This window comes from Geospiza fortis, unplaced genomic scaffold (assembly GCF_000277835.1).
Source record: "Geospiza fortis unplaced genomic scaffold, GeoFor_1.0 scaffold443, whole genome shotgun sequence".
NCBI classification, from domain to species: Eukaryota; Metazoa; Chordata; class Aves; order Passeriformes; family Thraupidae; genus Geospiza; species Geospiza fortis.
In genome coordinates this window covers 3,412,443-3,434,885 of record NW_005054335.1, presented here as the reverse complement: position 1 = coordinate 3,434,885, position 22,443 = coordinate 3,412,443, and the positions used below count along the sequence as shown (strand labels likewise).

The window sequence follows — 22,443 nt, the reverse complement described above, 5'->3', positions numbered from 1 at the left end:
AAGAGTGCACCTTTTTGCTGTCTGTAAGACAAAGAATGATAGAATGTTTGGGTTGGAGGGGACCATTAAGATCATCTAATTCCAATCTCCCCGGCAAGGACAGGGACAGCTTCCACTAGACCAGGTTGCTCAAAGCCCCATGTAACCTTGAGCTAAAAAGTTTAAACTGAAGCAAGAAATATTAACAAGAAATTTAGGCTAGATCTTAGAAAAACAGTGTGTAGAAAGTAGGGCTAGTTGAGCTCAGGAAGAGTTTGTAGAAGAGATTATAGAACCTGATGTGGCTTTTTTCAGAAAAGCAGCCTGGACAGAACTGGTTTGGTCATAGTTCATCCCGCTTCTGAGCCAGGAATTAATTAGATGACTCTTGCTCCTTTCAGCTCTATTTGTTATGATGTTATCATGTGAACAAGAAAAACATAAACATTTGTGCATTAAGGGAGACTCCCTATTTCTGAGGCTTCTTATACTTCACAATCTGTGCCATGAACTTTTGCATCAGCAACACATAAATCCTCTAAGTCACCTACCTATAAAACACTTTTCTCTATTAAGCCCTTCTTCCAAAAAGTATTTCAACCTTGTCCAACCCAAAAAAAGCTGTTAAAAAAGACCTTTACAGGAAGACTTTTTTTGATATCCCAAAATAATCTTGGAAAACCCCACCAAGACTCAAAGCCTATTCTTCAAATAAGGAGTCTGCTTTCAGTACAAAACACAGACAAAGCCAACAGAAAGTTACTTATGTCAGTTTAAGAGCTAAGAAATACAGCAGTGTCCAGTGCCTAAGCAGCAACACAGAGACCTGCAATAGTTCAACATAATGAGCATATAATAGTAAAAATTTATATAACACTTTGATAATTTCTTTTCTGTCCTCCACTTTTCCTTAAGAAAAGAAGTCATTCCCTGCGGCAGTTGCTACAGTAAGCAGGCAATACACATGCTGAAATATAACACAGGCAGCTTTTCTTAACAAAAATATTCCAGCAATGAGAGGAATAGGGAATCAAAAGCAGAAAATCTTGAACCCTGGTCACACACAATATCACAGTTAACATATATGGGGAAAAAATGGTTAGTTCATTTGCACCAGATGCTAGGAGAAAAAAATGATACCAGCTTACCTGGTGCACATATCTCATATAAAGCACCCGTGTAAACAAAGCTTGAAAGAAGGAGGAGGAGGAGAAGGAGGAGAACAGAGAAGTGACAACATGAAATTAAGTGGCATTCTTTGCAATATTATTCAAGAACTTGAGCAGATTACTAACATCTTCCTTCCTCAGGAAAGAGCTTCCCACACTACAGAATTTTCAAAGAGAAAATCCTTAACTCCCACAAAAGAAGCCACAAAACCCCTCTTTCTGAATCCCATGCTAGAATTTGCAAACAAATTTGGAATCACAACATTTTCGTTCTAATTATGTTCTAATTTCAATGATAAAAAGAGCAGAAGGCTTATATAAGTATTCAAATGCCCAGACACCAATCAGCCAAGGCATGCATTGTGAATCGGAACCACAAGATCTTGCACACAACTTGCTGTGGAATATCAGTAAATTCTCTTCATTTTACACCTCAGTTTAGCCTGCTGAAAAACAAAATAGCTTGTGTCTCATTGGGAAAGTTGAGCCACTATCTGTGAGATCTGGGAATACAAGCATATGGAATAATAAAACCATCATGAGGATGAGCTCCACAGGCATTTCAAATACATTCAGATTTTGTACTCACTAAGAGCTTTATTCATATTCTCCATCTAGAACTGATTTGTCAACCACTAAATTATTATTGGAGAGTGATAGCTTATAAAAGATTAATTAATTACAGGCTCAGTACAAAACATACCTAAAACAAAAGTTTCTTTTATTGTGGTTTTCTTGCTCATTATCCAATAGTTCCAGAGCCTCAGTTAAACTTAGTTTACTCCACAGTAGTTGTTTTTTGGGTTTTCTAGCTGTTTGGAGTTCAGTTTTTGGTTGGTTTTCTTCTTCTTTCTTTTTCTTTTTAAATATATGTTTTGGCCTACTTATTTATGGGTTATTTGGATTTAAAATTCTCTTTTATGATCCCTATATTATTCTTTCCTGCAAAGCTGAGGTCCAGTATTTGGGGTTGTTACCTACCGTCGCCATTGCTTTTTAATCTGACATGACAAAGTGTGTATTTCCACATTTGATCCCTTTCAGAATCATGTTCTTGTTCAAAGTCAAGTGAGATGGCATGGCAAAAAGCATTTTAGAACTACTGAAACCAAGAGTTACTTCTTTCTAACATCCCACTATATGATCCAATCTGCTCATAAGCCTCTCTCTTAGCAGACTCATTCTCTTCCATGGCCAATAAATTCAAGCAGAGAAAAAAACAACACACAACTCTTATGAAGAGCAAGGCAAAAGCATCTGAAACACAAATCTTGATGTCAATAACCAGAAGTCTTTGTCAAGTCTTAATCAAGACATTTGCCTCACTTTCCCCCCATGGTTCCAGATCTTTTGCCTATAAAGATTCAACTTCACAACCAATCCCACCTCTTTTTCCACACACAGACAAGAAGTGCACGTGGCAAGATCTTGCATGGTTTCCCAATACACTGATGCGTTTGAGGTAACCCTGTCTGCCTGTAGCTCGCTTGTCACAGCAGAGACTTGAGTCAGTATGGAACAGAGCATCAACCTCTGTTCGGCCTCTAGGTATGACTGTGTACAGAAGGGTTATTACTTACACGTATGTATTCCAGAGAATTGCACTGGAATGTCTTCCACTAAATCCAAGATGACAACTAAATGAAGTAAGCAGATCTCCAAGACACCACTAACAAAACACGGGCCTTGTTATGAAACAAAATCTCACATGTTTTGGAAGTGTGTGCACTTTCAGAATTGGGGTACAAATAATTGTCTTCCATTAAGGTAATGTGTATGTTGTCTGACTACATTACAGAGTAAAGAGTGGTTAAAAAAATCCATGATTAATGGAATTTGAGGCAAAGATAAGCAAAAAAAAATAGGTCGTGGTTTTTGCCTGAGATGCAACATCTATTAATTTTGAGGACATGTTTCACTAAACCAGGTTGCTCAAAGCCCCATCCAATCTATCCTTGAATACTTCCATGGATGGGGCAACCACAGTTTCTCACAGCAACCTCTAACAGCAAATAATTTCTCCTTAACATCTAACCTAAATCTTTCAGTTCAAAGCCATTCTCCCTTGTCCTATATTACTACATGTCCTTGTAAAAGTCCCAGCTATGGCATGGAAACATGTTGCCTTGTTTTGAAAAAGAAAACACTGGAAGATTATGGATCTGTTCAACATGGTGCCAGCATGTGCCCAAGGCTAAAATGAAGTTTTGAAAATGCTACTGAGCAGCTGCTCTCAGTTCTATCATCACCATCCAGCTGGAAGCCCAGGAAACATACAGGAGACTTGTGTGTCCCTCTCTTAAATTACACTTCGATTTGGAGAAGAGGAGGAGAAAGTGGGACATTTCATTCCATTGGCTGTTGCTGTTTTCCCTACTCTAATTTTAAAAAACCCTCTTTCAGATGAGAAGCTTTGCAGGATTGTATCTGGAGATCCACCAATGTTATTTTTCTGTAATGTGTAAAGGTCCCAGTATTTGAATCAAGAAGGATTTTGAAAATGCACATGCTGGAATTTTTTGGGTTGTCAATGATCCTTGCAGGTCCCTTCCAACACAGGACATTCTATGCTAAAATAATTGCATGGCAAATAATTTGTGTCAGTGAGGTCTTGAAGACACCAGAAGGATTGAGTGAAACAAGGTAAGTCTAGAACATTCACTGGTAGCATTAAATAAAGTAAAAATCAAGCTGTAAGTTTGGGAAGCCCCAAGACAAACACTGCTGCAAATAGAGGTACTAGATTTTTGTCCTGCTTGGACACAGGCAATTGTGACAATACCAGAAAGAGAATTTTAAAATCTTGGTTATAACACACCATGCCATAGCTGTATGTAGCTTTGTTTTCCCTGACAAAGAAAATTCTTATACCACCTCTCACATTTTTACCATTTCCTAAAGGTCTATTGCCCAAAATGGCATCTGAGATCCTAGTAACACTTACTTAAAAGCTTCCTATTGAAATTTAGGTATATATGGTCATAAGAGTGGAACCATAGTATGAATTTATGACATCTATCAAACACTGTTGTTTTCTACTCTTAAACAAGATAATACCCAGCAATATAAACACAGTGAAAATTCAATATAGTTTTGTACTATATAAACCCTTGCCATAAAAATGAAATGGCACTCAAAAGTTTTCATATGACAAAATATAACTAGGTTTATGATTTGTATGCAATATAATCAAACTATTCAAAATATAAACACTGTAATAGAAGGTAGATCTAAAAGCACTATTTACTTTAAAAGGCTCTAAAGGATGCTGTAGACAGCCTTTCCAAAAGCATTTATGGATTTAATTACACATGAATACAATCTCAAACTACTTTGAAGACAGCAGACTATAATTATAAAGAAGCTGTAGCAATGGATATTCAGCAAACCACTTTGAAAACTAACTTCAACACCTAGGCAAACATTTTCAATTTTAGAGGGAGAAGAAAAACTAAAAACACCATGGATATACGTATAGTGATGGTAAGAATTAGAAGTGTCTTTCCACCAAAAAAAAAAGCTAAATTGTGAACAGATTAAATTTTGTGGCATTTGATACACTTCCTTTTTTTTTTTAATCTACTATCCACTTGTATGACTTCTTCCCTTAACAGATACCTGTTCTTGAACAAACACAGGATGTCTTCAGAAAACAGAGTTGAACTATTTACAGTAGCAATCATAATAGTAACTTATCATTGATGGCCTCAGGATACAGTGCATGCATGTTCACAGGAAAAAGCAATCTTCTCTCACTCTAAGACTAACAGACAATTTTTGAGCTCACAGAACAGAAGCTTAGGAGCTGCAGAACAAACTTTTCCCACTTCTGGTGTAATATGGAGTCTTGTGAAAGATGCAATTATTCTGCAAGCATAATTTGTAGCGCTCTGTGGTTTTCCAATTGCTGCTAAAGGCAAATACAGACTAACAACATATACTTTACAACTCATACGCAAAAGCAACACAGTTTTTGGCAAGATTATGACTAAAAAAAAAGAGCAATAAAAAGACCCCTGCAGCTACATGCAAAATATTATGAGTGATACATATTACTGTAGCTTCGTATTTCCACTTGCAGATCACCTATTAGATTCTTACTTATCCAACTGCACAAGGTAGAGGATATGACTGCATGTGCACAAACAGCAGAGCATGCAACTTTGACCATAATCACAGGGAGCTTGTTTTTATCACAGCTTAGAATTGCCCAGTCAGGAATCCTTGCAAATCAATTTGCTCTTCTGCATATCTCATTGCTATGCATGGTCCCAACCACAGGATTATAGAACATGAAAGAAAAAACTCACTTCCCCTGAAGAGCCACTTCTAGTTCGCCCACTCAATAATTCAAATGACACAGTGAACTAATATATTTGCAATTTGCCACTAATTCAACATTAGTTGAATCCCCTGCTATCTGTCAAAGTCCACAATCTGAGGGCATCTCTGATTTCAAACAGATCATTTTTTCATAGGAGACTGTCCAAACTTTGAATATTTTTATTTCACAATGTAGTTACAAATTATCTTTTATACCTATAATAATAATTTTTTTTCATTTTGTAATTAGAGAGGCTACTTTGCAAACTACACCAAAAAAGGATGCCCAGCAGAGGAGATCAGAAAAATTCCATACTCATACCATCACTCCCTGCATCACTAGAGCCTAACAAGAGTAGTTTATTTTCCATATGGAGCACCATGAAGGCAAAATACAACATTTGACAACACATTACACAACTGTTTTTTGGACAGGCAGCAAGAATGAAGATTAGGAATGCTGACTTCCAAAGGGGAGAAGCAAAACAGCACGTATGTACAGGATAACTAACCCCACAGCTTTGATAAAAGCAAATTGAACAGCATCTTGTCTGAACAGAAGAGATTAGAGACTTTTGTAATGATGATCTGGGCTTTTCCTGTTGTCCTCCCTAAAGCTAATAGCCTGTGGAACAACACTGATGTTCTCTAGAGCAGGAAGGAGCCATGGACAGCAGCGACAAATCAGATGGAACAAAACCTGTATTCATAGAGTCCCTAGCCCAGGACAAAGCTCTATTCCAACTTGCAAATTTGTCCAACGGAGATTCTGACAAAAATTAACAGGCTAACTTGGCAAACCATACCTTTCCAGTGAAATCAATTACCAATTGTCAGAGTTTCTCAAAGAGCTGGAAACCCAGTGTATGTCACTGAGTAGCCCAGGGAAGCAATGCTGTCACAGCAGCATTGGCTGCACCAAGCTGTTGAGCTCTTTGAGCAGGTAACATGAGCTCTGGTCACAAGGAGACACTCTCAGCAATGTCAGCACAGTTCACTTTAACCAAGGAACTCTGTGGAAAGACAGGGAAGAGAATTGTACTCTGATCCACACTCCTGGCCCAGTCTTGATGCTCTCCCCCTTCACCTGTCTTTACTTTCCTCGTTTGAAAAGATGTTATAACTGTTCCTTTATTTCAGGAAAAGTAGAAAGGAAAGTCTCAGCTTATAGTACAAAACCCACAATGTATCTAATATTCACGTGCACAGAGTGACATATGCATCAGGACACTCTGCCCCTCTTTCTCCTGTTTAGGTTGGTAGCAACGCAAATCACAACTAGCGTGGTTCAAGCAGCTTGACTACTGGTTTGCAACAACAAAGCAGGCACAGTCCCACCCAATGCAAGTCACTGCCAAAACTCAGCTGATAGCAAGAACCTTTCATTTAAGGCTGGAAGTTAAAAACATTTAGACCTTTCCTTTCCAACAGGCTATCCACAGAATATCAGCAGTGACCGTGAATGGAATTATCCGCATTTCCCCAAGGGTAGCACATAAAAAGACTTTTTCCTGCTGCACTTCTGTGCTTTTGTTATGCTGCTCATGTCAAGGACACGACATGGGAAAGGGAGGAGTAGGCAGGATATGCTATATGAACACTGTTATTACTTTAACTTGGTATTTTCCAATGGGAAACCATGTTAGGGAGGGGAAGAGTCTCATATGAAGCTTTCCACACTCTAAGTCACAGGCTAGCTCCAGGAATCTCCCAGGCATGTTCCCATGATTACCTCCTATTTCATGGCTGCCTTTAGTTGCTGGCTTAGTTGATTTCTCTTCTTTTAAGAGCTTCCTCTCCACCACTTCATGAGTAAATGTTATTTCTCTTTTGTTCTAACATCAGACAAATTCCTTAGTACAACAGCTCATTCCAGCCAAACCATTTCAAGACATGAATTTATCACTATAAACAAAGACAAATGCAAGGAAGTCCAAAGTAAACCAGAAAACTAAAAGCACATTTGCATCATTTACTGTACCGACCATATATAAACTATAGCAAGCAAAGCTGTAGAAATGCATAATTTCCACTTCTCATTGCATTCAAATTCAAGCTAAGAGCTTACTAAAACTAAAATATCAGTTACTCATGATTTTCAGGAAGAAGATGCCAGCATTGATGCAATGTTGCCACAGTGCATTGCCTTTGCCATACCCAGCATTTGAAAGCAGAAAGAGCTACAGGGATCTTTTTGTTATCCTTGTGCTGCTTTGAAACAAAATTATTTATCTACTGATGCCATATTTTGAAATCAAGAAGAACTTACTTTTTCATTTCCTGAAACAGGAAAATGCATTTTTCAGTATTTTACATTCTAATATACACCAGTAAAAGACCATGCTTCCACTTGGCCTCCTCAGGTATTTTTGCATGGTTCTGACCCCTGTAGAGGGTTTTGTCCTTGTTTTTCTAAAACAACAAGTTACATGAAAATTACATTTTGCATGTTCCTGCAGTCACATTTAAAGGTTAGGGACAGAAAGAATGCCTTATTACCCCTGTTGAAAAAAGCTTTAAATTATATGCAAATGGATGAAAATAAAAAAGTCCAAGGGCTAGGACAAAGTATCAGAGAACGTTCCAGAGTATATGCATAGGAACACAATCACACACAGTTTCCAAGATGGAGTATAAAGATGGCAAGTGTTTCAATATGTATAAAGGTGGCAAGTGCTCTATCATAAAATCTGTTTGACAAGACAAAAAAAGTGGACTATTTTCCCTCTGCAGTTCACATAGGTAGAATTCTCTATCATTATTTTAATAGGATCTTTACCTGATTAAGAAAATTAAATCAGAAACAGAAAGAAAATAAATTATAGCCTTTGTTACAAGCTGTCATATGCTTACAGTCTCCACAGTCACGCAGATTCACAAATTCATCTGCCTGCTCCCACACATCCAATTGACACATCTGATGCAGATGCTAGTGTGGTGGAAGAGGCAGAAACCTGCACCTGAAAAACTTCTGAGAGAAGCTATGTGAAACAAGCTGAGTTTTATTTTCATTGGCTGGCTGATCTCTTAATCACAAAAGTTTTCATTTGAGTTTATGATAATGTTTTCCTTTTAGACAGAAACATCTATCAGTTTCAGACCCCTACAAAAATCTTATAGTTTTCATATTAACCACCTCTGCTTTGCTCTTCCTCCCTTCAAGGGTATACACTTTAAAAGTAATCTCATCTAGTTAATTCACCTGAAATAGGCATTACATCTCCTCCTGTATTCTTGCAAAGATGTAGGTTTTCTCCTCACAGCAGGCAGCACAGGCTGTTTTGCCACAGATCACCGTATAAACTCTTCCCCCATCTCATAATATGTTCCATAAAAACAGGAAGCCAATTTAATGGTGTGGTATAGCTGATGTAATGGGTGCTTTAGAATGTTACTGATAAGCAGCTTGATAACAGGCTAACAGTTGAGATGTCTTTAGTCCAAAGGACTAAGAACCTTACTTACAGCACTGTACTATGAGGACATGCAGAACAGGAAGCGTCCCAGTACCGCAGTACAAGCTGAACACATGGTGCTGCTAAGGACTGGCATCTGAGAGACTGCTTAGATTTTGGATAAAAATCAATCAGCTAGCAAATGGAAAATCAACTGAATCTGCAAAATAGCATGCAGCAGAAAGCACAACACCCAAGGAATTAATTAGAAGGGAAACATGAACTGGAGTTTTGTGGAGGTTTGCTTCTTGACATCAGTATGGAGCACTCAATACCTAACAGCTGCCAGACTTCTGACACACCTGAGTAACAAATATGCTGGCAGGGGCAAGCACAAGCAAGGGTATGGGGCAGAGGCAGAAACTGTCACACTGTCCTTCTGCACAGCTCTCACTTCAGTAGGCCTCTCTGTTTACTATGACACCAAAACTGTACAAGCCTACCCTCCAGTCAGATCATCTGAAACTTTCCAGTGAGAGGCATTTCATGTAAGCAAGTACCCTCTGCAGCTAGCATTTTCCTAAAGGAACTACTTTAACCTTCAAATGCACTTTACACGGCATGCCCTGCCTGGTACACCATGGCCATAATACTGCCTCTCCAGATGCTCTGAAGCCTAGTCATCATCTCCTCACTATCCCCCCTTAAGTACCAGCAGTCAATGAAATCAATTTCTTTCAGCATTTTAATAAATTAAGCAAGCAGGTTTTATTTTTCAATTTAAAACATTTGATAAAATTAAGTATTTTGCCGCCCAAAAGGTCAGAGTGAGATACCAGTTATTTAACTATCACTATAACTGCAATTACCACAACTTAGCAGAGCACTTGAGTATATAGACAACACCTGACCTATTTTAAACTAAAACAGAACTGATTACTATCAGAGGATGTACTACATTTTACCTTCTCATATCCAGGTCTATATTACACACATATTTATACTTGGACATTCTCTCAAATTAATTTGAGCAGCTTACTCTAGCATTCTAAAGAACTAGCAGAACATTTGAGTACCTTGTAGTCACTGAAACCTCGGACTGTAACCCTCTCTGATCCTTAAGATAGTATACTCTTATCACACAATAATTTTTAGACAGAAAGTCTTCCTAAGAAATTTAAATACCATAAGGAAATATGCCTTTGACTCATCTTTTCTACCATTTAACAGGCTTTTAGATGTTGAAAACAGAAAGCAGGCAAATGTTATGGGGAAAAAACCTCAAGCAGATATTTAACACTACCTGGAACCAAAAGCAAATGTTAAGCTTTGAGATTCTGTCCTCAAGATTTACTGATGGCACATAGCCCTCATCACTGTTATTCAAAACTCATCCATACTTTTGACTGTATGAAGTGGTATGTTCCAGGCTTCCTCCTGAAAATTGCTCCTTCTGCTATCAGAAGGAGCAGCATTCCCACTCCAAAAGCTCCACGATATGAAGCATGATTTGAGAAATCAAGTCATATACATTGTGTAAGCTCTGTATACACTACATTATTGTAATGTATTAATTAAAGTTAATTTCTTCCAAAAAAAAAAAATTCATCTAAGTGTTCTCAACATTAATTAGAAGAACTGGGAGCAGAAAAAAAATGCTAGCATATTTGGGACACATAACTGAAGTAAACTTCTTATTTCTTTTATATAAGTTTTGCTAAGTCTAACTTAAAAGCATTTCCAAAATGTTAAGGCTCTCCAGAAAAAACTTAAAATATGTGCATTTAGCTAACATGTTTTAATATGTGACATTACTCAAACATCATAGATATTTAATGGCAAATGTACATAAACTCTCCAACAATTACATTACGCAAGAATTTTCAGCAACTGATGCCCATGAATTCTAAATTTTCTCACACCTCAGGAGGCTAGCTGAATTTTTTTTTTACCTTTTTTTAACTAAAGTGGAAGATACTTTCTCTCTTCTGGTATTAGTAAATCTTTAAAAGGACAAAAATCTACTGTAGTCTGTTTATGCAAGCTAGCATGACAAATCCCTTTCGCTATCTGCATTACTTAAATCCAATCCTAAAAAACTTAAGTAACTTCTTTTCACTCAAATGGCATTAACACTAACAAAAAATACTTAGAACATTGCCTTACCGTGTAAATGCCAATTCTACAAACAGCAAATGAGAGCTGGATACATTCAGACATAGTCTAAAGGAATTAAAATAAAAACATTATCAAGAATGCTGTTTATTAAGAACTACTTTTCTTCCCATATCTCCCCTCTCCCCTGAAAGAAACACCTTCTTCAAAGCTGTATTAAAACACCCTAGAAAAATGCCATATAAATTCAGGTTCTACAGATACATACTGCCTTTCATACAGAAGCAGCTAAGTGTAGAGGTGTCAACACCTTCACACTCACTAGTTCAGTATTTCTTTATAGGTCTCAATTTATCTAATGTTCCCAAAAATGCCTGTACACAACATTATTAATTTGCATGTAAGCTTTCTGTCTCATTTATTTTTATCTACTCTGATTTAAAAACAATATGCAAGAATCATTTTAATGGAGTTCTTTTCGGCCTCTTAGTGGACTGTAAAGAGCTTCTGTGTTTATATTTTCCTCTCCTTTTATCATCATTGAAACTGTCTTCCTCTGTATACCAGAATAATGCATATAATTTAATGTTTGCACATTTCTGGAGCCTTATTGCTTTAGCTTTCTAAAGTAGAACACAAAAATAGAACATTTTATTTAATCTGTTCTTAAACTGAGAATAATCATATTAAAAGTTTTTACCCTCAACTTGCTCAACTTCCAATCTGCTGTGATGCCACAATTCTATGTCTTCTGCAGTCACCCAGAGAGGCTGAGGATGGACTACGAATTTCTGATGAAACAGATGAAAAACACCTTCTTTAATTAGCACAATAAAGCCAGGAAATAAATGCAGCTCTCCAACACCAAAATAAAAACTACTGTAGGTTTGCCATATTTCCTATACAACTAGGTAAAACAAACTAAGCTTACAATTATTTATTCAGAAAAGTAATTGAGGAATTACTTTATATAAGGTATTTGAAAGACAAAACTTAAAGCCCTCAAGCGGAACATTTTCATTACATGTTTTAAAAGTCCACACATCATCTAAGATAAAATGTTGGATGATACAGACTTCAAACATACCAATCAAAACATCCTTTCAGCATCTGCTTTCTAATTTCTTCCCCCCTCCAAAAAAAAAATATTGTATTGAAATACCCATTTAAATAGAATTGGGATTTAAAAACCCCAAAACAACAGATCTTATTCATTACAAGTAATAAAAAAAATGTTTAGCAACATTTTTCTTTTGCTGTTAAGTGTTACATCTAAATTTTAAACAAACAGTATTTCACTGAACTGTCTGAAAGTCAAAAAGCACAGCAAAAAAACCTGAAAACAAACTTCAACAGCACAGTTGATTTTCATTTCTTACTGGAATTAATCTAGCATGCTATTAATGACAAGGAGATGCTGACTTGAAACACCATTTCAGTTTAGTCAGATTTTTTTTTTCAGCTTTAAGACCAAACATCAAAGTCTATCTCTTGTGCTGTGAGCTTCTCCCAGAAAGAAAAAATTGACAGAGAAACAGGAACTGACTTCAAGAAGTCCTGCAGTTACACAAAGTGGTGGGGCGGGATCATAAACCATACCCCTCCTGACAGTATTTGCAGACCTTGTTCCAAAGGTTCCAGGGATGGATGATTTCCCCAAGCAATTCAGTCCAGTGCTTCATTACCCTCTCTACTAGAAAGCTTCCTAATGTTTAACCTTGGTCTGCGGCAATTTAAGCCCATACTTAAACACCGGGTGATACATTGAATGATTTGCATTTTCAGTATCCTGGCAGAATCTATGTTGCTGGCAGACACAGCTTTGTATATAAAGTAAATTATTATTTCAGCTTGCAAGAGAAATAAACATGCAGCAGCAGCAAACCATTATAGCTTCTTCATGTATACAGTTTGCTTTTATTCTAGACAATCACAGCATTATAAATTGTTTTCTTTTTTTAAATTTTTGTTCACTACTTCCAGGCTATGCATTAGTGGGAGAACTAAGCTGCAGTTCAAATTCTCCAGCAAGCCCCTGTAGATCCTTGCTTCAACAAAATAAAACAACCTACATCCCATGTTACCTTACTTATTTATTGTTGGGTTTGCTATTGTTAACATTCTAAAACCACAGGCTATTTTAATTATTATAAGGCATGAAATCTGTCACATACAGTACTGACTAATGTTTCCCTTATGCATTTCCCAGTGAAATATTAAGATAATCCCTTCTTCAAGCCTCCAAGAAAATGCTTATGAACTACATTTTATTGTGGTAAAAAGGGTCATTAAATCCAACACTACTATTAATATTTATTATATTCACCTGCCCTTTCTTCTGAAAATTAACATTCCCTCCCCAGAAGTATTTCAGTTTAATCCTTGAAAAAGTGACAGGAATTGATTTAAATAATTAAAAGTTTAGTGATACTAACCTTCAGACTATCAGTCTGACCACTGAATTAAGACATAGTTGATAATCTGCTGCTGCAATGGGGAGTTTATTCTTCACACTTGGAATCATACAATTGGGCAACAAAACAATTGTTGGAAATTTTACACGTAATTTACTTACAGTTTATTGTTGCTTTTATTGTTGCTTTCTGAAAGGATTTTACACGGTAAGCATGAAAATAAAAGAAAAAAATGTAAAAATATACCTAGAAATACTACAAAAGAAAAATACCTTATTTGACACAATTCCACCAAGACTAATTCTTCACAGATGTGATTTCACATGTCTAAAGCAAAAAATGGAGTCATCAGATCAAATATGTCAAACAATATATGCATGCATCTCTGTCAAAAAGTACTCTCCTGCCTAGGCAAAGGGTCATCTCACAAACATTAAATAATTTCTCCCACTGGAAAGCAAACTCATAGCTAACTTTCCTATTTGCCCAAGACTTTGTTATTTTTATCATACCTTGTAAAAATGTGGCTGTTTATAATGACTTAGAAAGATATCTGCCCTGCAGCTGAACAGCATTCAATTCACAACAAGCATATGTTCTGTCCATTTTTTCAAGTATTCTGCTATCAGTACAAAGCAATTTCAGCATTTGGTGTTTAAAAAAATCTCATTCAGCTCTGACACAGGCACATAGTCTGCAATGCACAAAGCCATTGTTTTAAATATCTATTTTGTCAGCAAATACAAGATTAAATCCCTACTCATAATATTTACAAAAGACCAGATTTTGAAAAGATTAATTAGAGCATGTTCTGCAACTGATGACTTCAAGCACCGAGTTGAAAGCATTAGCCTCAAGAGCCTTGGTGGGAAAAAGGGGAGGGCGATCCTAACAAAATTCTCAGGAAAGAACCAAGAGACCCAACACCTGACAGAACTGCAGGAGCAGTCAATTCTGCCACCCAGCAGAAATACTCACCTCAACCTCAACTCACTGTGACATAATCCTAAATAAATTACAGCACTGCATACAGCTCCAAGACCACAAAAACAGAAAGCAAAACAAGAAAAGGAAGATGTTAGAGGGTTTTTTTCTGGTGATATGTTTCTTTAATACATTTAAGATCAAGGTACCCTCTGCTCATTTATAATGAAGTGATACAACCCAGTAATCACTTGGAACTGCTGGATCTTCCAGGCAAAAGTTTTTCCACCTCTGTTCTTACCTGCATCTTCTTCAGTGTATGAAATTGCAAAAATTAGCAATACAAGTGTATAAAATATGCAGGTTTTAAGGTGCCTTTAAGTATGGAGCCTGAAACAAATTCTCAGTGCTTATGTGTTGTAAGGAACATGTGGGTACCCAAAAGCACACACAACAACACTATAGTAAAGGTAGCAGGAACTTTGACCAGAACTGCTATTTGCTAACCTTGCCTACTGAACTCCAAGTAGTAATTCCAAGGTTCCCCTTTTTGCACAAGATGTCACAGCCCTCTAGCAAATTCCATTAATAACATTTCTAATTTAAACTCCCTGAATTCTTTTTAATACTGTTCTCAGGGAAAAAAGGCACAGAAAATATTTTCATATTCTCCTCTAATGCTGAATAATTAGATTTCTAAAATACCAATCTTCTTGTACATAATCATTAGAAAAATAAATCTCAGTTTAGAGACTAGAAGAAACCTGCTGTTGATGGAAAAGCAATGATATGTGAACAGGAAATAGGACTAGATCCAAGAACTCTCTTGCCATCATAAAAAGTAATCAAGTGGATGCACCAGAGAACAATGCTCTCCTCTCTTTTAGGCAATATTCTCAGTAGAACAGTTTTCCATGACTGTTTCCAGGACTGCAGTGGCTGAGGCAGTGTAAGATACAGATTAGCCAGCAGAAAATTAATAGCTGCAAGAACAGCAGAGACATTTCTCAAGAATTCTGGACCTTTTCTCCAGTCTTGCTGAAACCAGAAATTATGCAAGTTTCTAGGCAAGAAGAAAGTACTGAGAAAAGAGAGCACTCATTGTAGAGTGCATCATCCCTCTACACAGGTTGTCTATACAGTTTCAGGTTTACTCAGTGTTGTGGGCCTTACATAAAAAGTTATATATTTGTTAAAACACAGATGTCAGAAAGCCAATAGCCTTTCCTCATACATACTTCCAAGCAGAAGGAATCTGTTAGGTATGTGCCCCTGGAGCAGATTAAGTAGCTTCATAAATACCTCTGAATTGAAAAGTCCCACCTCCTGTGTAGTCAATGAAATTCTGATTACACTGGACAGCACTCTGGGACACCACTCAGAATATCTCAATTTCCTAACTGCAATTTCCTGTTTAAGAACTGATTCTAGATTCCTCCTCAATGAGGAGGAATAATGAGGAGGATGCCTTTAGTCCACAGAAAAGCATCAGGATATCCAGGGAATCATACCTCACGGACCTATCCTTTTGTTCCAGTAATCACAACTTCAGGTTTTCCTACCATCATATCTGAACATCATATTTAATATAGACCCACAGTGGACCTGTGTTTGAAGACACTCTACAAATATCTAGTCTACTCATTTTCACCTCCCTAACATTACTGCTCAAGTGAGAATCCAACTACACTCACATGAAAACACAGTTCCTGGATTGTAACTGTGAGTTCTTCTGTACAGAAAAAAATTGCTTATTGCCTAATCTCTTTCTGATTCAAAAGACATCTAGATTATTACCTCCTCATACCAGTCAGATGTCTTTTCTTCAGACTGAAGAGCTGTAACTACTTATCTCTGCTTGTATGGAAGAAATTGCTTTTCTTCAATTAACACATTGAAGAGCATCCTTCTCTGAATTTTCTTTGGTTTTTTAAGTACTCTTCCTGAAATGATGCAACCAGAAATGCAGCAAGTAAGACATGAGCAAACCTTATATTTAAGCAATGTAAAAATGAGATCTTTCCCTCTTTTTCCTTCTTAATACTCAAAATTTGTTGACAGATGTCTGGGTTGAGATGACATTTTAAAGAAGGATCCTCATTCACTTTCCTGAGTACTGATGGTATTTTAGGGCCTATCCATGCATCTGTACTGCCATGTGACTTCTTCTAAAAATATATGCAACTTTACATGTATCAACACTGAATTTAATCTGCCATTTTATTACAAATATCCAAAGAGATACTAGATTTTCTTCCTGGGTTCAATATGCATTCTTAATATTTGTCTCTGCATCAGCCCACCCAAAGCATATGCAGTTTATACAACTAAACACAAACAAGAAACTTCCTTGTAATCTCTGCATTCACTTCTCCCTCTTATTCACTGCCAGAGCTGTGCTCTCAATGCTCCTTTGTATTTCTCATTAAATTTGTATTACAGATTACAAAATTATTACTTCCTTTTAATTAGTTTTAAGTTTTTCACCTCTACTAGAGTCAAAATCATATAAAGGAAGACTAAGCAATAGTTGTTGTAAAAGCTAATAGAATGTGGAAAACAGATGTTTCTTCCATACAAAAGCTCCAAGCTATAATAAAGAAAGAAATCTGCAAACTTACTTCCCCCATATCAACAGCTCCTAGTGGATCTTGGATGTCATCTTGCTTATTCAGACTCTCCAAAGCCAAAAGCTAATGTGGGTCCTGTGAACAAATTTTTCTTCTGTTCCTCCACCAAAACATACAGCAGAGCATCAAAGATTCATACTCTTCCTACTGTTTGTTCTTACAAGCAACAAAGCTCTAGGGCAGGACTGCATCCAGTGTAAGAGCACTTGTCAGCTACATTTCCTGCTTTGTGTCTCTTTCTCAGATAGAGGGAACTTACTTACACACTCACTGGCAATTAATATAGTCACCTTACCAGGTTGCCAGAGAGAAAAAATAAATTCTGTATGCTGAAGAGCTCTGGCATGAGCCATCTTTTGTTAGATTGCAAATACCCTACTTATGTCCACAAGGACTTTTATATAGCCATAGTCAGACAGTTTGCACTTCAGAAAGTTATCCTGCACACAGTGAAAAACAGCAAAACCAACATAATGCAGAGCAGCACGAGCCAAAACACAAAGAAGCACAACATTTTAAATACTGTTGTGGTTTTTTTCATAGGGCTTTACAGCTTTTTGGGCCACATTTGTGGTTTTAAACTAAACTAAAAATGCTTCTTTTATTAATGGAGAGCTAATATCCTCATACAATCACAAAACTTCAGAACTCCATTTAAAAGAATAAACATCACAAGCTGGCAGTATTAAAAAACATGAGCTGATGATACTGACAACAAGCCAAAAATGTTAATCAGCATGTGGTATTAGAAGGAATATTTTGTCCTTACTAAATGCAGACATTCTCACTTACTAAAAGCTTGCATTCCTAACCTTTAGTGAAATTCATCACCATGTTGCCTTGAAGCTTGGAGGTCTGACTGAAGAATTCAGGAGCAGCACACTGCAGAACAACATGGTCTGGTAATACATAGCAAGAGCTGGAATTGAAGACCAAGTATTCTTACTACATGCTTCAGACACTAATTCTGATCTAGGCCTGTGGTGTAAAAACCCATTAGTGATGTAAATCTTTGGTTTGATTTGAAAAATATTAAATTCATGTCATCTACGATCACTCTGCAATGCAAACCTAGGTAAACATTACTTTCTCCAATTGAAAGATTCACATCTGATCCAAACACTAATGCAGTTGCATGCACCTTACAGCTGTTGTTTTCTTTCCTGCATTCAGCTATATCTTTATTTTGAAACAACTGTCAGACCCCCATCCTTGTGCGTAATCAACTTCCCAAACTGAAGGGACGATAATAAAATAGAAGCCCTTGTGCTCTACAGAAGGTGTAAGTTTTCAAGGTTGTTATAGCAGATAGATCAGTCAACACAGAGCCCAAACATTCCTCATTGTTACATTACAAAAGACAGAATTCCTATGAGAGGGGCGTTCAGCAAACAGTAAGTGGCCCTGCCTATAGACCGTGGCTGCTCATGTTGCAGTCAATGTATCCAAATCACACATGTGCCTCAGAAGAAAAATACAGAGTTGCTAGTATGGACCTCAACCCATTTTTCCTTATTCAAAGGACAGCATCTACGGGTTTACAAAGTTTCAGTGAAGTAAAACTCTTACCTTCAAACATACGCCTCTCTAACGAATTTGCAGCGTGAGAAAAAAATGTTTTCTATGACCTGCAGACAGCAAACAATGGAACTGGCAACAGCAATGGAAAGACTGGATCTGAAGTATACCAGAATCACTAGGTGATCTTGATCTATTCCACATTGCCATTTTCTGAATCTAACCTGTCCAATTAAATTAAAGAGTCTAACTATTTAAAAGAAAGTAAGCAGCCCAAAAAAGGAAAAAACATCTAATGTTCCAAAACATTGTTGCTCAAAAACATCTATTTTTTTTTAATATCAACTAACACTTTACGAACACCAGTTTGGACTATGCAGCTTTCCCCAACCAAGACTTTGTCTGAACACTAACTATTTAGATTGTGAGGTCAAGACTGTTCAGAAACGAAGCAGAAATTCTTAAGTCAGTTCAAGGCCTATCTATATATTCATTTAAAATTTGAAAATTTAGTTGAATTCACTCAAAAACTTACCAAATTTTAGATTTCATGTACATGCATACTGGAGCAGGATAGTTTGTATCTGCTAACAAGTGTAAAAAGAACAACAAGAACCCACCCAAACTTGTTATAGTTAAAAGAAACCAATCCCCAACAAAGCAACAAGAATTCTAGCACACTAGGAGTGTGCACTCTCTTGACATTGCAGAACCTATGTTCCTGTTTAACTCCTCAGAAAAGGGACCCCAAAAAATGAAAAAAAGAATTACTAAAGCTGAAGAAGTTCATCATCCAAGAAGAGTTATCTTCCATTTCAGGTCAGAATATGCTCTTCAATACTTCCCCGAGAAATATTTTTATCTACAACTAAGACAGTACATAGTATCTTGGGATATAATTTATGGAAAAGTTATCATAATGAAAATGCTAAAAATACAAAATTAAACAGGTTATCAAGTTTTTATCATAAACCTCTTAGGCAAATATAACACCTTTCTTTTGTGAAGAGACAGATTCAAATTTCTACATCACTCTCTCAAGCGGTTTTTAAAAATTTTTAAAAATACTACACAGATCAGGCTGATACATTGAACAGAAGCATGTAAGAACTTTACCTAGTGTAGAAGATGCCACTGAAGAAGTATATTGTGAAAGTCTGCTCAGGAGCTTAAAATCTGCATTGTAATAGCAGCACATAAGAAAAACCAAAGCATTTTTATTGTTTCCCCACAAGTTCTCCAAGCAAGAACTGTAAGACTGGTCACATGCCATGCTTTTCACAAGATGCATCATGGCGTAACTCCTTAAATTAAGCATAGTCTACTGAACAGAGGCCAACCAGCACAAGTCTCTGAATACACTAAAATCCTTCCAGACGCAATGTAGCAAGAATGAAGCTGAAGAAGGTTACAGACAGTACCCTAGATTATGTAGTCACAAAAACCTGCAAATCTATGTTGATGCAGCTGGGTTCACATAGTATGTTTTAAAAGAGTTAACTAAATGCAAGCAGAACAACAAGAACAACACGTGCAAGTAAAAGGTGCCTCTGAGTGAAGATGTATTCTTTTTTAGAGGTTGGACTTGGTTTAATCATGTTGATTTAAAAAAAAAAAAAAAACCACACCACTCCTAACATCATAATTATAGCAACGCAAAAATAAGAGGCACCAGGCTGAAGAGCCTCTTCTAGTAATCAAAGATACAGAGGCCAGTGATACTTTTTTTGTTACAATGTAAAACTACAAAAACAGACCAGAGCATCACAGGAGATACTGTTTTAGTACCAATTTATTATCAAATGGCATTAGCCATAAATCGAGGATCACACTTTAAGTAGGGAAGGCATTACTCAGGTTTTGGGTATCTGCCCATAAAAGTTTTAGGCCATAGTCCAAGCTGGCTCCAACTGACTTCACTCTGAGAAGGTTTTGAGCGCTTTCAATAGCCTGATGATATTGGAAGGTGCTTCAGATGTTCATTACTTCTAGGGATCTGATTCTTAATGGAAAAAAGACGTCTCCATCAATGTAGCTCCTATCCAGCTAAAATCAGGAAAAGAACCTTCCTATGCAAGTCTGGGAAAAGCTGGCTGAGGGTAGACTCCTTGTGGAGATGCACTGACCCCTGAGTTCATGCAGCAACAAACCTGACCTCATCTGTCCTCACCTCCTTCCACTATACTCCCTCACTCAGCCCCACTGATAACCAAAACGTGTCAAATACTCTGTCCCAGCACTACTGCAAGAGGAAACAACTCATCCTTTGCTCTCTGCCTCACAGTGCAAGCACGGGAGAAAACCTCACTGCAGGGAGGCTGCAACACAGGTGCCCTACATGAGGAACCAGAAACCTTCTGTTCGTTTTTTCATGCCCATGTATGTGCAAGAACCCAACATAAATGCACAAAACACAAAATTCCTTAACACGTACAGCTCTTTTTGCTATGGAAATAATGAGACAATTGTTCTACAGCCATAGCCTAACATTCACACTGTAACTTCAAGTCTTGCACAGAAAATGAGTAGGCCTATCTTCACACCAGGGCAGACTGTGACAATAAGCCAAAAACAGGTGTACACAGCTAGTTGTCTAACTCACCATCATAATTTTTGTTGTTGTTGTTAGAGCAGACTTTCTGAGGTGCCTGAACCTCATGATCAATGACTGTTTTTAGACCTGACACCAAAGAAAGCCAGATAACAAAAAAGCGGAAAAGGATCAGCTGGAGAATAAGAGTCAGGGGAATTTAAAAAAAAAAAAAACAGAGCTATTTAATCCCCTCCCCCCTTTAGTTAATACAAAAACATGCTCTTAATTTGCAAGGCTTATTAAATTTATTGTTCTCAGAGTGGTTGGCCTTCCACACAACAGCCTGTAGCAGTCACAAAGGTTAATGCAAGCATTTGAAAAAGTACAGAATGGCCAGTTTCATCTGGCCATAAGTTTATAAAGGAAAAAAAATATCTCAGAAACAGCTCCAGGCTCTCAAGGAACTATGAGGCTGCACTTGATACCCAGCAAGTTTATTATCAGTATTTCATTAACTAGGCTGTTAAAGAGAAGTCTGCCTACCATTTCTACCACACAGGACTCATTTTCTAGTGTCTCTCTGTAGTATTCAAATTCAGAAAGGCGAGCCTAAAACATTTTTTGGGGGTTGCAAGGCACAATAAACCAAAACAAATGTTAGCTCCATAGACACAAGAATAGCAAAGTATTAATTTAATGTATTTCTGGTTTAGTTAGCTGTCAGAAAAGGAAAAGCTAGACACTACATGCAGCTCTCATCTCAGCATGGCAAATATTCTGTTAATTAAAAAGAGCATCTCCAGATGTTCTTTTGCATCTGTTGCATTTGATGAGCCTCTCTGGAAAGCGTACATCCGTGAGCATCCCGTGTGAAAAAGTATGAATGACAGAGTCAAGATTCTGACTCCAAATACTTCCTGGTCCCACTTGACACCAACAACGAACAGGGATGGGCAGAAGATGCCTGCTCTTCACTGCCCCAGCAGACGCTTCGCAGCACTTCCCGGCGAAGGAGTGGGCATCAGTTCACAGCACAGGGCTCGAGGCAACAAGACTGGAGCAATGGGATGCCAACAGGACTGCAGCGATGGGGTGTGCTCGTCACGCCCCCCCACTGCTGGGCTGAGAAGACCAGGTAAGCAGGTACCATACTAAAACAAAGCCACCTGCTCATGAGCCAGCCGTGCCACAGGGCTTTTGCCCGCCGAGGGTGCGCGGGTGAGTGCAAACACCAGCCACGATCCCGGCTGAGGTGCACGCCCGCGATACGATCTTTCACAGACGAATGGAGCCAATATTCATTAAAAAGCCATAAACACTACCCCCGAATACCAGCTGCCCGGGCGCTCGGCTGATCCCGTCCGCGGTAGCAATTTAGTTCACTGAAGCATGCCCTAAGCTCCAGCGTTTAGGAAAAAAACAGCGACCCGGGTCACGGCTTTA

At 37.6% G+C, this 22,443-nt stretch overlaps 1 protein-coding gene across 4 annotated transcripts in view; it reads right to left on the bottom strand.

Moving 5' to 3' along the window:
* ARL15 (ADP ribosylation factor like GTPase 15) overlaps window positions 1–22,443 on the bottom strand; it is a 247,447-nt gene that overhangs the window by 202,855 nt on the left and 22,149 nt on the right. For 2 of the 4 annotated variants that reach the window (XM_005421993.2, XM_031057818.1), the window contains exons 2-3: window positions 11,682–11,772; window positions 11,033–11,089 (exon numbers count right to left, since the gene is read on the bottom strand). The exons of the other annotated variants lie outside the window; for them this stretch is intronic. In XM_005421993.2, the coding sequence (XP_005422050.1) occupies window positions 11,033–11,086 (54 nt within the window). In that variant the 5' untranslated portion in view covers window positions 11,087–11,089; window positions 11,682–11,772. The remainder of the gene's footprint in view (window positions 1–11,032; window positions 11,090–11,681; window positions 11,773–22,443) is intronic. 4 annotated transcript variants of the gene reach the window in all.